This window comes from Rhinatrema bivittatum, chromosome 1 (assembly GCF_901001135.1).
Source record: "Rhinatrema bivittatum chromosome 1, aRhiBiv1.1, whole genome shotgun sequence".
Taxonomy (NCBI): domain Eukaryota; kingdom Metazoa; phylum Chordata; class Amphibia; order Gymnophiona; family Rhinatrematidae; genus Rhinatrema; species Rhinatrema bivittatum.
In genome coordinates this window covers 125,088,866-125,104,888 of record NC_042615.1, presented here as the reverse complement: position 1 = coordinate 125,104,888, position 16,023 = coordinate 125,088,866, and the positions used below count along the sequence as shown (strand labels likewise).

Genomic DNA, 16,023 nt, shown 5'->3' with positions numbered 1-16,023 from the left:
TTAAATGGGTGGAGAACCATGGTTTTCTTTTTTCAAGTTGTGCTATGGGTATTTCTTTGTGGATGATGGGGCATAGTTCGTTGGCAATGGTCGTTGTAAGGTTGTTCCAGGAGTGAAGTGCAGTGTCAGGGTTGGCGAGATCGATGTTATTAGTTATTTTGTCGAATGCAAGAGTAAGCTCTTCCGTACTACAGTGTTTACGGAAGGAGATGGTTTTTCGGTGTTTTTGTGTAGAAGGTGTGGGGAATTTGGTAGTAAGGCTTGCATTGATGAGGAAGTGGTCGGACCACGGTACTGGGGTGACTAGCGGTGGAGTGGCTACAGTTATTTTAGAATTCACAAAGATTAGATCGAGTGTGTGGCCCGCTTTGTGTGTGGGTTCGGTGATGATTTGGTTGAAACCCTGGGCTTTGAGGGTGTCTAGTAGAATTTCACAGGCGGGGGAGGTAGGGTGGGCATCTACATGGAGGTTGAAATCTCCTAGTATAATGGTGGGGAGGTCTGTATTGATGACTGTAAAGTATTCTGTGATGGGCGAGGGGTCTTGTTCTATTAGGCCTGGGGGGGCGTAGACTAGGCAGATTTGCAGGGATTTGGATGTAAATAGAGCAATTTCTAGTTTGGGCGGGGGTTGAGTGGTTTGGAGTTTGAGGTTAAGGTTAAGGCTTTTTTTGGCTACCAGGAGTAGGCCCCCATCCACTTGAGAAAACCCCCATCCACTTGAGAAAACCATACCACTCTTCCAGTCCCTGGGTTCTGTTTCAAAGAATTCAGTTGATAGGAACTTGAATATACTTGCTTCATAAAGAAGTTTTTTCCTATCGAAATAGTTGCATTGTTGATGGGCCTAGTAAGGGCTGTCCTTTAACAGGACCAAGTTTCTGCAAGATTGGACCTAGTCCTTATTGGACACATGGCTACTGAACACACTCATCTGCATATGCAAGGTCTTCAGTGAGGCTTTCAAAGCAAATGGAATCAGCTCCATTAGCTGTTATCCCATCAAATCTCTGTGATCCCAGGGATGCTCTCATCCCTTGAGTAGTGGTTGGATCTGAAGGTTCTAAATCTGGGCCTCTAGTTGTGTGTTCTACCACATCAAATGACTGTCTACTGGTGGCACCACCAAGGGGTGGAGAGTGTACACTGGACTTGCATTAACCCAGTGATCAATGTCCCCAGCTGACAGTCAACCACCTAGAGCTGTAGGCTATGCTCTGTTGGCTTTCTCACGTTCTTTTGAGAAGTAGAAATTTGATCCAGATGAACATTCAAATGAAGGAAGGTATGAGCTCTTATGCCCTTTGCCACGAGGCCCTACCAATCTGGTCATAGGCAGGACATCACAGTGCACATCTCCGGGAGATCTGCCTTCCATGGGATCCAGAACAAAGTGGTGGACCAACTCAGGTATGTGTCCCGGGATCAAGGAATCATAGATGACTTGTTCAGTTGATAGAGAAAAAAGGTGATGCCTCAGAAGACAACAGAAAGGTTGAAAATTTTGGCTCCATACATCTGAGCAGCTGCAGATGAGCTCCCAATTCTTCTGAGCTAGACTAGCATGTCAGTCTACTCTACGCATACCCATCAATTCCGCTAATTGCTAGAACTATCCAGAAAGTCCTTCAGGATAAAGCAAGGGTAATCCTCAGCACCAGCCTGGCCACAGCAAGTTTGGTATCCATATCTTATCCATCTATTAATTCAGTCTCCAATTCCAATGAGAACACCTGATGCTCATCATACAGGAGGGAGGCAGGCTCTGCCCTTCCACCTTGCCATTACTGGCCCTCTTGGAATGGATGTTTTAACACCCAACAACCCTAGGTCTGGTACCCTTAGACTATAAGAGAGCCCTGGCATATTACCTACAGAGGACTAGACCTCACCATCAAGCTTTCTTGATTGTTTGTCATTCGATCTTAATTGGGAAAGCAGTTGCCAAAGGAACTCCAATCAGTTGACTAGCATGCTGTTATACACTGGCTCTCTTGTAGATTACAGTCTCTGTCAAGGCTCATCAAGTGAGAGCCATGGCTGCTACTTCAGTGGCTTGCTTCAGGGCCACATCTGTTAGACATTTGCAAAATTGCTACTTAGTCATCTGTTTACACCTTCGTGTCCCACTAATGTCTGGGCAGCATTTCCTGAGTAGACAGTAACTTCATCAAGCAGTTATACACTGCATGTTTGCCCAGTGTTCTGCTCTCCACTTAGTTAGAGCTAAGTTGACTTAAGATCTCTCCACAATGCAACCCTTAGCTTGGGGCTTCCTACATGTAATGGCTAATTTATGCCTTCTTGTTGACGGAGAAAGCAAGATTGCTTACCTTTAAACATGGTTCTCTATAGACAGCAGGATGAATTAACTATTCTTAATACCCACCCGCCTCTCTGGAGAGTCTACTGCATCACTGAAATTTAAGCTCTGCAAGAGACTGAAAGACTCTTCCAGTGTGCGCATGCAGGGATTCCAGAATATGCTCAGTCAAATCTCTACTGAGCTCTGAGAGCAATTGTCATCAAATGACATCTATGCATTATGGCTAATCATCCTGCTGTCTACAGAGAAACACGGTTTACAGGTAAGAAAGTGTGCTTTCTCCAAAACCTCTGGTAGCCAAAATCTTTGTAAAACTAAGAGACAAAGGAACTATGATCCTTATAGCTCCATTTAGTTGAGACACGTATGGTTTTGTCTCCACCTGTGTGGCTTGTTAGACATTTCTCATCTGAGAACACCTATTGCAGGTAAGCAATTTTGCTTTTTTTGAACTTTGTCCAGTAGTAATTTTAGATGCATTGCAGATGTACTTTGTGAATTTGAGTTGGTGTACTATATATGATCCATTTCTTTCAACAAAAAATTGTTACTTAAAGGCAAATGAGTCTTCAAAAAGGAAACAGCATGATATAACACCGGTTTACAAATTGTTCATTTATTGTTCTTTTCAAATGTATAGTTCTACTAGATCTAGTTAAATTTTAGTTCATTTTTGAATCCCATTTAGTTCCTATTTGGATTAGGTAGTTGTTGCTGTAGGAATAACTTCTGAAATGTTTTCAAAAATCTGTCTAGTGTTTTGATTTCTTTTTCCCTGGATAGATTGACTTCTTTACCCTTTAATGATGCTAAATTGGTATTTTGTAATAGGTGCAGATGAAATGCCTTCTGCTGAGCTTCAGGAATGTATTAGCACTTTGGAGACACAGCAGCAATTGGTTGATGCAGAGGATACTATTACTAACAATGGCCCTCCTGATGTGAGTCATCCTTTGTCATTAAATGAAGAAAATATAATGAGATCAGTATCAGTATATGGAGAAGCCAAATCCTCTACAGTAACTCCTGAAAGTTCCGTGACCGGCAGTCCTGACACACAGTCACCTGTGCTAGTTAATGATTATGTATGTACAAATTTATCTTTAACCAATTTATTCTGATTGTTAAATTTGAATAGAGTTTATTCATGTTGTCTTAATATTTCATTCTTTCTTTTGTAAACTGTGGCACATTATTTATACCTAATAGATGACTGATAGTGGAAAGATGCACAAAAAAAAAAAAAATCTGTAGTGAACATTGAAATGCTTTTTCCCTTGTGATATTTGGTTTTCTCTTATAAACATGTTTTCTGCATAATATGGAATGTCTTTGCTTTTGATCTAGGTCTCGTCAACACTAGTAAAAGCTATATTTTTTTAAAATAAGAAAACATGCTGCTCATACCTGTGAAAATACTTTGTAATCTTAACTGTCCAAAACAAGTTAATCATAGAATTGTAATACAAACTGTTTATGAAAGTCTGTTACCCGCTTTCTCCATCGACAAGCAGGGCTGAATTAGCCATGACATATGAGTGACATCAAACAGCTGCAGCGAATGGACTCTTAGCTAGTAGAGCTACTCAGCATGTGCCAGAGTTGCTTCATGAGTCCCTTGGTCTGTTTTATTTGTCTGAGCACCAACATGGACATATATCTCTATCTGTCTTTTTTTCTGTGTAAATCGTTTCAATTTTTCCATAAATGTTGCTTTGCTGCCTCAGCAGCCCTCAATGCTTTTCAGTGCTACTTTAAAAAAAAAAAAAAAGAATTTTTTTCTTGGAAATATCCAGTAAAATGAAAGCTACAATAAATGGTTTCAAGGATTGTACATGTGGTAGAAGAATGTCTATTACCAATGGACATGAACTATGTTACCACGATCTGGGACCAGGCCCAACTGTTACAATTCTGGATACATGTCCCCACATACTGAAAGATTGAGGGTCTATAAAATAGAGGGTCTGTGTTAGTCTCTTAGAAGCCGCAGTTTGTCTTCTTCCCAAAGCACAACCTCTTCTGCCTCACTGGGAATGGAATTGAGCAGGAGATCCTCAAAAATATCTCCCCCATTGGTGGAATAGGCCAAATTCTTGGGATTGAGTAAGCAAAGGTGGCTTGTGTTGAAGAAGAAGTGCCACTCTGCAGAGCCACCAGAATAGCTGGCACCGAAGAAACGGAGTCTCGAGTGCATTGGCAACGATGATGCACAAAGCACGTCTCTGCTGTGCATCGAGACTGGCAAAGTGCATCAGCCAGTGTCTGCTGTATGAGGAAAGGCTAAGGAAGTTAGGGCTATTCAGTTTGGAGAAGAGATTACTGAGGAGGGGGATATGATAGAGGTCTACCAAATCACAAAGGACTTGAACAAGTTATTGCAAATCGGTTATTTACTCTCTCAGATAATAGAAGGACTAGGGGCAACTCCATGAAGTTAGCAAGTAGCTCATTTGAAACAAATCGAAGAAGATGTTTTCACTCTGCGCATATTTAAGCTCTGGAATTTATTGCCAGAGGATGTGGTTTCAGCAGTTAGTGTAACTGGATTTTTAAAAGTTTTGGATAAATTCCTAGAGGAAAAATCTATAAATTGCTATTAATTAATAAGCAATAATAGCTTGAGATTTATTTAATGTTTGGATACTTGCCAAGTACTTGTGACTTGGATTGGCCACTGTTGGAAACAGGATGTTGGGCTTGATGGATCCTTGGTCTGATCCCAGAATGGCATATCTTATGTTCTTATGCCCTTATGCCATTGATGCATAAGTCTTCCATGCATTGAGCCCCAGAACCCAAGGTTACCCAAAGCCTTTGCCCATTAAAGCTGTTAATCATTGAATCATCGTGCTGCAGAGCTTCCCATGCAATTGTATGCTCCATAACAGGGGCAGAAGGGGATATGATACCTTTGCCCCCACCAATTACCAGAGCACTTTCACCAACAAAATGTAATGGAAAAAGGGATATGACTGGAGATCCAGATATTACTCTTGCTGCCTCTCACATCTAATCTGTCTCCAGTCCAAATTTTACAGAGCCCAGTTGATGTACAGGATTCCATTCTAGTATTAGAAGAGGATGTTCCACCAGTCACAGCAAGGCAAAGGATGTAGACTCTCAACCAAGTAGCAGAGCTGATGAAGGCTTTCTTTACCTCTTTAATGGTGAAGGATACCTTCTAATCTTTCCTTTCCAAGTTGTCAACTTACTTCCACAATAGGAATCCATATCTCCAGTTCATATGGGTACTCCATTGGAACTCCCGTGAGGTAGTTCTAGCTCTTAACATTCACTTATAGTGGCATCAAGCCAGTCAGAGGATGTACACAAAAAGTATACCCATCCGAGTTGACAGAGGACCCCTCCTCAGTCACCTTCATCATTGGGGTCCTGGATTAGTGTTCCCTTACCTCTAGGCTCAGAGGAAGGATTGATGAGGATCTCCTCTGACCATTTCTCAGAGCCTCTAGAACACTCATCTCCACTGGAAGACCTTTCCTACTCCAGGTTTCTGTACAGGTTGGGGAGAATGCTTGGAGTTAACATGTAAGGACAAAGATCCTCACACTAAAGTCTTTGGTTTCCTCCAAATTCTTAACATATCAGCGGAACTAAAACTATCCCAATCCATATTGTCCTGCAAGAATTCCAAACAAAATTGTGTGAAAATCCTATTTCCTATGTCCAGTTCGCAAAAAAATGAGACCTTAAATATAGAGTGCAAAAATCTCTGGGGTTTGGAATAGTACAGTTACGTACGCCATTAATCAACTGTAGTAGAATAAGCTCTTAAAGAGCAAAGAAATAGAGGATATATTCAAATACTCTGCCAGGATAAGATCCCAGGTTACAGAATGTTTTCAGTAAAAAGATGCTTGAAAGCTCTATGCTTAATGTACAGATCTCCATACACCAATACTTACATGAATGTGTACATAAACTAAATCTTTTCTTCCATCCGGTGACAATGGATTTGCATACCCTCAGCTGTTCTTAGATATGGAAGAATGTATATGCCATCTTATTCAATCCATCTATAAGGCGTTCAATATCAAGGCATGCACCTCAACAGCATCCATCAGAGCACAAGATGTGACTTGGTTGAGAACTAATTGCCTAGGCAAACTCCCCTGGATATTAGCAGTTGTCCCCTGCTGTGTGATCATCTTTTTGGAGAAAAGCTCAGAAAACAGTTGCTGAAATAAAGGAACATGTGGTGCAATCCCTCTCTAGGGACAGGAACAACAGTCTTCTGCAAGGAATGCCTACTACGCTTTTAAAAGACCATATTTCCAGGGATGCCCCTTCTGGCAATTCCAGTGATACCAAATGCCGCCTCTACTTCCGCAACAGCTTCCAGCTCACACTCAATAGCATGTGCATTGTCAACCAAAAATACAAATCCATCCAAAGCATGGACCAAGTTGTTGACCACCTTTCAAACCTAGCAACAATCCTTTCTGATATGGGAGAGAATTCAGCACTACCTGCAGGAGTGACGCAAGATTAGCAAATATCACTAGGTTCTCAAAATTGTGGAGTCTGGATACCATTTGTGTTTCTCCGGCTTCCAATACTTCCTCATTGTTCAGCCTTCAGTCCGCATCCATCTCATTCAATGCAACTCTGCTTAGGGGTGGAGTTGCTCCTCGAACAGCGGGCAGTAGAACTGGTTCATGCCCATTACCATGGCCAATGGTTCTGTGCCTGTTACTTCCTTATCCCCAAGAAATCTAGGGGACTGAGACCTAATCTGGATTTAAGAAGCCTAAGCAAGCATATACTCCAGGAAAAATTCAAAATGAGTTCCCTCCATGTAATCCTTCTGTTCATCCAGAAGGGGCAGTAGATGTGCACTCTGGATTTAAAAGATGCTTATGCTCAAATTCCCATCCATGTGTGTGCCTGATTAAAAGAAAGGAAATGTATATAATTTTTAGTATGTGTGCCTGATTAAAAGAAAGGAATGGTAGATAATTTTTTAGTCTTTCCCTCTCACCTAAACTCCCCTCCCCACACCTAAGCACATTCTTTGATTTATAGACTATTATCCCATATGAGGATGAGATATTTTCATACCAGTTTGGGATTTATCTAAAAAAAAAAAAAGGGGGGAGTGACCCACCCAGCCCTTATCAATATATTAATTGTCCCCTTGCAAGTCATTGCCAAATGAACATTAAATACACCATATAAATTTAAAAGACTTTAATTTGAACATCCCTACTCCATTAGCAACCTAAATTAACTAAGAACTCAGCAATATTAAGATGCAGACAGCAATTCAGCAGTAAGATGAGAGCCTTCCAGTTTTTTACATCAAGTGCTACATGTATGATGAGGTGAGAGGTTGTATGTGTGTGCCCAGTGCAAAGAGCTCCTGGCTCGGAGGACAAGTCCAATCTCTGAGGGCTAGCATAGCAGACCTGGAGGAATTGAGACAGAGAAAGATATATAGAGACTTTCAGGGACTTAGTAGTTAAGTTGCAACACCAGTCTGGCATCCCTTGTGCTGCCTTGGAGGAGAGCATCACATTGGTATAGCTGGAAGTGATTCTGTAGCTAGGACTTGTTCTCTAGATGATGCGTTATCCTCTTGCACCAAGGATGAGTCTACAATGGTTAGTGCCCAGAAGGGAAAGGTTCGGTCAGCCATCATAGTGTCTGGTACAAATTGGCACAGACATAGAAAGGTGTGGGAGGGAGGTTCTGGAAGCCAAATTTAGACTGTTAGGTAAAAAGTTGAAATCCAGCATTTACAGGATAGCATTCTCTGAAATGCTTTCTGTTCCACGCACAAGACCCCAAAGGCAGGCAGAGCTCTGAAGTCTCAATGCATGGATGAGACAATGGTGCAAGGAAAAAGCTTTTAGTTTTGTTAGGAATGTGGCAGTGTTTTGCAGAAGGGAAAGGCTATACTGAAAGGAATGGGCTCCATCTTAACCAGGGTGGAATCAGGCTGCTGGTGCTAACATTCAAAAAGGAGATAGAGCGGCTTGTAAACTAGAACATGGGGGAAAGCTGACAGTCATTCAGCAGTGCATGGTTCCGAGGGGAGTATCTTCAAAGAATACTAAAATAACAGAGGAGTTAGGCCATCCTGATAGAGAAGTTCTAATAAAAGCAAAAATAGCTCATATGCCTATAAGTAGAGAACCACCTGAGTTAATATTCCAGATTACACCGGTCAACTAATAAGCAGATTAATACAAACAAAAAATATACTTTGAAATATCTGTATGCTACTGCCAGAAGTCTAAAAGGTAAAATAGGAGTGTTAGAATATATAGCAATTAGTGAAGAGGTTAACATAAGTGGCATCTCAGAGCCCTGGTGCAGTGAGCATGACCAATGTGACAGATCTGATTGCAGTGATAGGATGGATCATCATGGTTGGGGGTAGTGCTTTAAGTATGGCATAGAGTCCAACAGGATAAAAATCCTGCAGGAGACTAAATGCACAGTAGAATCTTTATGGGTGAAAATTCTGTGTGTGATGAAGTGTAGAGTGGGGGATGGGGTAATTGGGGTGCTTTGAAAGGTTTCTTTCCTATGAGGCCAAACTAGTTAAGTAGAAAATCATTACTGCACTATGAAATTGCACTGATCACACTTGTAAAAAAAAACTTTTCAAGATTGCTGAAATGTATGTCAGTGGTCAGCCTTAAGTTTTGTTCCTGGCTTCAGGGCTCATTTTATAAGAAATCACATGATTTAAAAGAATTCATCCCATTAACAGATATGAGATAAAATTATGACAACCAATTAGGAAAATTTTATGCAAATAAAATCTCACTGATATGTAAATTGGAGGTGTAAGCTATTTAATCTATTGTGTCAACAATGCTCTCAGACTACTTCTGAATTGCCCTGCTTGTAATCCTGCACTCTCCTGGGATATCCCGTACTTATGTATAGAAATAAAGATCTATCTTTTAGCTGCCAGTATTAAGTGTTTATTTTGATAGCCCACAGCAATATACTACCATCTGCCTATCCAAAATGAAAATCAGACAATGAAATGCTAACATTTGTGAAGCTAACAAATTTGGCAGTCCAGTAATAATGGTAAATTTCAATTACTCCAATATTAACTGGGTAAATGTAACATCAGGACATGCTAGGAAGGTAAAGTTTCTAGACACCCACAGTACCTAAATGTAATTGGCTTTGAAGTATCGAAAAGAGGAATATAAATACATGAAATAAATGATTGCTTGTTGGAGCAGTTTGTTCAAGAACTGACTATAGGGGAGCCATTTTAGATCCAATTCTTAGTAGAATGCAGGATTTGGTGCAAGAGATAACTGTGGTGCAGTTGCTTAGCAACAGTGATCATAGTGTTCTCAATTTGACTTAATGGAGGGAGGAGATTAAATATGAAGCTCTAGCACTAAACTTTCAAAGGGAGACTTTGATAAAATTCAGAAAATAGGAAAAAACTGAAAACTGCTGCTGCTGCTACAAAGGTTAAGAGTTTACATCAGGCATGGTCATTGTTTAAAAATCAGTGTAAAAAAACAGGGAAATTCAAGGAATAGCAATTCACAAAGCACTGTCCCTCACACCAATACACACTCGATAAAAGTAGCCATCATAATAGACACTACTGGTCCCAGACCTTCATTGTCTTATAAATAATCATTTGGCATAAATTTATGCCAAGAGACATTTTTTAAATTTTTTTTAAATGCATATAAAACGTATCTTGCGTAGTGAATGTTAGGTTTTGTAGGTTTCGTGGACCCTTGGCCCGAGGTGGGAGTTGTCTCTCCCTGTGGGGTTGAGCCCTACAGGGCCCCACCGTCGGGAGGCGAGGTGGAATGGAAACACAGGCAACTGGACCACGGCTGTGGCCGAGGAGCAAGGAGGCGTAGACGAGCTGTCTGCGTCACAGCCATGTGATTGCAGACACCTGCACTGAGGCAATACTGCGGGGTGCCTTGAGAAGTGGGGTCTGAGAGAATAGTCCAAAGTATTACAATGCTGGGCAGGTCAGTAGTCAGGACAAACCAGAGGAAGGATCTCCAAGGCAGAGATGCACCGAGCAGGCCCGAAGAGCGGGGAAGTGTAGAGACAGGATCTCTGGCAGAGTCGCGCTGAGGCTACCCCGAGGAGCGGAGCAGCTCAGGACAAAGTCCCAGAAAGGAAGCACGAGCAGGCCCCCGAGGAGCGAGTACCCAGCACCAGAGTTCAAGGTTGCAGAGCAGGGATCCAAGGCAGGAATCGCAGGTCCGGAGAAAAGAACAAGCACCACAGGAGCTCAGGGAACCTGTTGCCAAGTCGGTTAGCGTAGGCCAAAGGAGGTGCTTAAATATCTCAGACTTGTGATGTCATCAGCCAGGGACGCCCCTGGAGTTCCCGCCATAGGGCCTTTAAAGGGAGGCCAGGTGGCGCGCGCCTAGAAAGGGCTGGAATTGGAGAGTAGGTCGGCGGCATCCCAGCCCCCACATTGGAGACCTGAAAGCCAGGAGGAATGCGGTGGTAGCCGTGAACTTACCCGGAGTGGAGAGCAGGGCCAGACATGACGTGAGTTGGGTCGGCCATGGCTGATGGTCATAACAGTAAAGCCACATCCCCGACATGGTCCGTATTTTGAAACTGTTTCTGCATCAGGGATTATCTCATAAATATGAGCAATGTTGTTTGTTTATAGTCCACTATGGTGTTGGTATAAACTGGTGCCAGATTTTTCAAACTGGTTTGAAATCTCATCTTGGAAGCCCAGTTCAGATGTATTCCATACATTAAAAAAAAAAAGGTGGAAGAAAGGCCAAACAACTGCCAACATGGTTAAAAGGTGAGGTGAAAGAGGCTATTTTGACCAAAAGAACTTTTTTCAAAAATTAGAGAAAGGAGCCATATGAAGAAACTAGGAACAAGCATAAGCATTGGCAAATTAGTTGTAAAACATTGATAAGGCAAGTTAAAAGAGAATTTGAAATGAAGCTGGCCATAGAGGCAAAAACTCATAATAAAGCAAAATTGCTTACCTTGTAATAGGTGTTATCCTAGGACAGCAGGATGTAGTCCTCACATGTGGGTGACATCATTGCAGAAAACTTTCTGTCAAAGTTTCTAGAAACTTTTGACTGGCACTCTGAGCCCACTGAGCATGCCCAGTATGCCATGATATTCTCTGCCACAGGGGTCTTCCTTCAGTCTCGTATGTAGTAATAAGCTTTAGTAAAAATAAAATAATAAAACATATCGGACCCAACTCCGTGGGGTGGCGGGTGGGTTTCGTGAGGACTCCATCCTGCTGTCCTGGGATAACACCTATTATAAGGTAAGAAATTTTGCTTTATCCCAGGACAAGCAGGATGCTAGTCCTCACATGTGGGTGATTAGCAAGCTATAGGCCGAGTCATTTTGTAGTTAAGCAACATTGCAGTATTGTTGGTAAAAATGAGGAAGCCAAAATCACAGCAGGTTGGATGTAGAAGGAGTTGGGATTATACTGGAAACAAGTTGTTTAAGACAGATTGTCCGTAGGCTGAATCTTGTCGTCCTTCTTTGTCTAAACAGTAATGAGCCGCGAAGGTGTGAAGAGAACTCCATGTTGCTGCTTTACATATGTCAAGAATTGGCACTGAACGATAGTGTGCTACTGAGGTTGACATTGCTCTTACTGAATGTCCCTTTTCCCGTCGATAGCAGGGCTGAATTAGCCATGCTGTCATGGGATCTGTCAATCAGGTCCGGGAGGCGGAGCTTGTCAAAGCAGAGATTAGAGTTTTGCTCTCTGTGGCTGCGCGTGTGTTCCCGCGCAGGAAAGTAACGGAATCTCCTCAGTCTGTTTTTTCCGCGCGTGGGATTGCACGCGGAGCTGTTCTCTCAGCATTAAAAAAAAAAAATTAAACATGTCAAAATCGGGGTTTAAACCCTATAATTGCGGCAAGGTAATGTCTGTCACAGATGGTCATGACCGATGCCTGGGGCCAGATCACAATCGTGAGGATTGTGAATTTTGTTCGAGGATGTCTCCGAGAGCCCTGAAACAACGGGCCTACAGGCTTCAGGAACTTTTTGCCTCACCGGAACCTTCGGAGGCTCACTTGTCACCTGGCCCCACTATCTTACCGGCTCCCTCAAAAAAGAGGGCATCATCATGGGATCCTCAGTCCTCCAATCTTGGAGGTAAGGACTTGGTGAGCCGGCAAAGGCCATCGGATTTTAAACAATCCATAGAGCCAGAATCGCCGGCGCAAGAGACAATGGCGCCAAAAAACTCAGCACCTAAAACTTATGCGCCTAAGATGCCTTACGCGCCTGAAGAAGTATCGGCGCACAAGACTGCTACGAACATGGCGCCAAAGACACTTGTGCGCATGGCGCTGACGACATCTGCGCGCACGGTGCCGAGGACACTTACGCGCACGGCGCCGGAGACATCGGCACCAATAACTATTGTGTGCATGGAACCAAAAAGATATGCACGCAAGTCTAGATCGGCGCACAAAACATTGGAACACCCATCTCAGATAATACAACATGGGTTAAAACGACGACGTGGACACTCATAGAGGTCTTCCTCCACCTCTCCATCGATAACCCCACCTCGTTCGAGTACTTTCCTTTCTTCGAGAGCTACTTCGACAGAGTTTATCATAAAACATAGAAAGCGATCACTATCTTCACATAGAAGTCAGACAGACGCGTCGTCACACTATTATCATAAGCACTCACGGCACTCCCACTACAAAAAGTCGGCAAAAAGGAGTGCAACATGGGAAGTAAGCCCTTCGACTTCTAAATCATCTCATGTACCACCTTCAAATACCTTCTCCCACAGAGAGGTAATACAAGTTGCTTCCTCTAACGCTTCTACAGCTTCAGAGGATTTGATGGACATAATATGTGAAAAGAAACAAAGACCATAAAGTATCTAGTACTTTACCTCAGACCACTCCAATGCAACCTAAAGCATGTGAGTCACAAGAAACAGATGATCATACAATAATGCCCCCTTACATACTCAAAATTTCTGGAAAAATTGGGTACAATACTGCATCTAGAGGTCCAAAAAGAGACAGACCCTAGATCAGAAACCCTTGGTCTCCTAAAGATTTTTGATACTCCAGGAGAACCAACATCTCTTCCACCACAAGAACTTCTGCATTCCGTCTTACAGAAATCCTGGGAAACACCTTACGCAATCTCAGCGGTTTCCAGTCAGACGGATATAAAATTCCATATGAGGAAAACATCACCATACTCTATACCAAAATTACCTCATGCTGTCAGGGATAGGGATTGAAGATTGGGATGGTGCAACTGACCCTGATCCTGAGTTATGAGAGTGGGAGCTACACCCAGGCGAATTGGTTCTCTGATTGAGAGGTCTAGAAGTGTGGGAAACCATACTTGTCAAGGCCAGTACGGGGCTATGAGTCGGCGATGCAAAGATTTAAGAAAACGAAATCGCATTCCTCATACCCATCAGGCAAAGACAACAAATATTTGGATGAGTTTGGCAGAAAAATATACCATAACTCAATATTGAATGCCCGAATTATGCACCATCAATTCTACATGGTACAATACCTATATGAGTGCATACAAGCTATAAAAGGTATGTTGTCTTCAACTGCGGATCAGATACTTCCGCCTCTTCATGACATGGAAGAGTGTTCTCGACACCTTTTGAGGTTGATCTGTGAAGCATATGAAACATCTTCCAGGGCATCTGCAACAGCCATTGTAGCCCGAAGACTAGCATGGTTACGCTTAAGTTCGATACGTGAAGATTTACAAGAGAAACTAACAAACCTTCCATGTACAGGAGATAACCTGTTCGGAGAACAATTCCAGGACTCAGTAGGTAAACTGAAGGAGGAAGCTCTAGCAGTACAATCATTAACATCACATCCCCACTATTCGACCATGCATCGTTATATGGGATCTACTCGTCGGCAATCATATGCCAGGAGACCTTACAGGTCTTACCAGTCCTTTCGTACACAGACATACCCTTCTTACCAGCGTCCTGCTCCACAACAGAATACCTCTAACCTACGTAGAGGTAAAGCACGTAACCAGAGACAGCAGGCACAACAGTCGGCTACTGCAGTAAAATCAACTCCATCTTTTTAGTTACCCAGCCACCATCACAGCATCAAGCACCACCCGGCAGGATTCATTCTTGCCTGGCAGCATGGGAGAGGATAACATCCGATCAATGGGTTTTGGAGATAGTACGGCACGGTTAACAACTCCAGTTTGTCACAAAACCCATATTACCTCATCTTTCCACTCTCAAGATTCACAGTTTCCAACCACAACTAGGGGAGGAAATTGCTTTGCTTCGCAAACAAGCAGCAATTCAACAAATTTCCTCAGGGATCCAATCAGTAGGATTTTATTTCCCATACTTCCTCATACCCAAGAAGTCAGGTGGCCTTCTTCCCATACTAGACTAAGCAAATTAAACAAATTTCTCACCAAAGAGAAATTCAAAATGGTATCGTTGAAATCAATCCTTCCTGGACTCCACCCTGTCCAAGGGAGCATTGTTCAGTTCCCCTCCTCACAACGCAGTCTTAACCACAGATGCGTCTCGCAAGGGCTGGGGTGCACACCTTGAGATTTACAAAACACAAGGGTTATGGACAAACTCGGAACAGAACCTGCAAATTTATTGAAACTCAGAGCAATTCGGAATGTATTACATGTGTTCCAAGACCACCTGAAGGGCCGCAGGGTCATGATCTACACGGACAATCAAGTGGCAGTATCATGGACCCCTTGTCCAGTTGTAGCTTCACTAGAGTTTTGGTTATGAGCAGTATCTGAGGATACGCGTATAGAAGGCCTGAGTTCCAAGGGCGAGCAAAGGCGTCCTTGGCAAGCTGGTGTTTCTATCTGTGCAGAGCTTGTCCACTTTGTGATTCAGGTGTGATGCAAAGAGGTCTATTGTTGGTTGCCCCCAACGTTGAAATATCCTGGTCGCTACTGAGGGATCCAGGGACCACTCGTGTGGTTGGAACTGACGACTGAGTCGATCTGCCACTACGTTGTGAATGCCTGCCAGATAAGTGGCCCAGAGAAACATTGTGTCTTAGGGCCCAGCCCCAAATCTGTGCAGCTTCTTGACAGAGGAGATGCGAGCCCGTACCTCCCTGTTTGTTGTTGTACCACATAGCTACTGTGTTGTCCGTTTGGATCAGAACAGTCTTGTGCGAAAGGCAGTCCTTGAACGCATGCAGGGCATAATGTATAGCTCGAAGTTCCAGGAAATTGATTTGAAATGTTGCTTCAAGTTTCGTCCAAGTACCTTGGGTCTGGAGATTGTCTATGTGAGCTCCCCAGCCCAAAGTGGACGCATCTGTAATTTTTTTTGTTTTTTTTTTATTTAAATTTTATTGAAGTTTTAATTAAATTCACATACCAAGAAGACACTCTTGACATAGAAAAAAATGAAGTATCAATAACCATTCGTACATAATTATAATAACACCATACAGAGAAGGGCTACCAAAATAAGGGGAATGGAACAACTCCCCTATGAGGAAAGACTAAAGAGGTTAGGACTTTTCAGCTTGGAGAAGAGACGGCTGAGGGGGGATATGATAGAGATGTTTAAAATCATGAGAGGTCTAGAACGGGTAGATGTGAATCGGTTATTTACTCTTTCGGATAGTAGAAAGACTAGGGGGCACTCCATGAAGTTAGCATGGGGCACATTTAAA

General features: G+C 42.7%; 1 protein-coding gene across 1 annotated transcript in view; it reads left to right on the top strand.

Annotated features, from left to right (window-relative positions):
• The window catches only part of PCM1 (pericentriolar material 1), a 1,078,029-nt gene that overhangs the window by 986,272 nt on the left and 75,734 nt on the right, over positions 1 to 16,023 (top strand). The window contains 1 exon segment of the mRNA XM_029604912.1: positions 3,158 to 3,411. Within this exon segment, the coding sequence (XP_029460772.1) occupies positions 3,158 to 3,411 (254 nt within the window).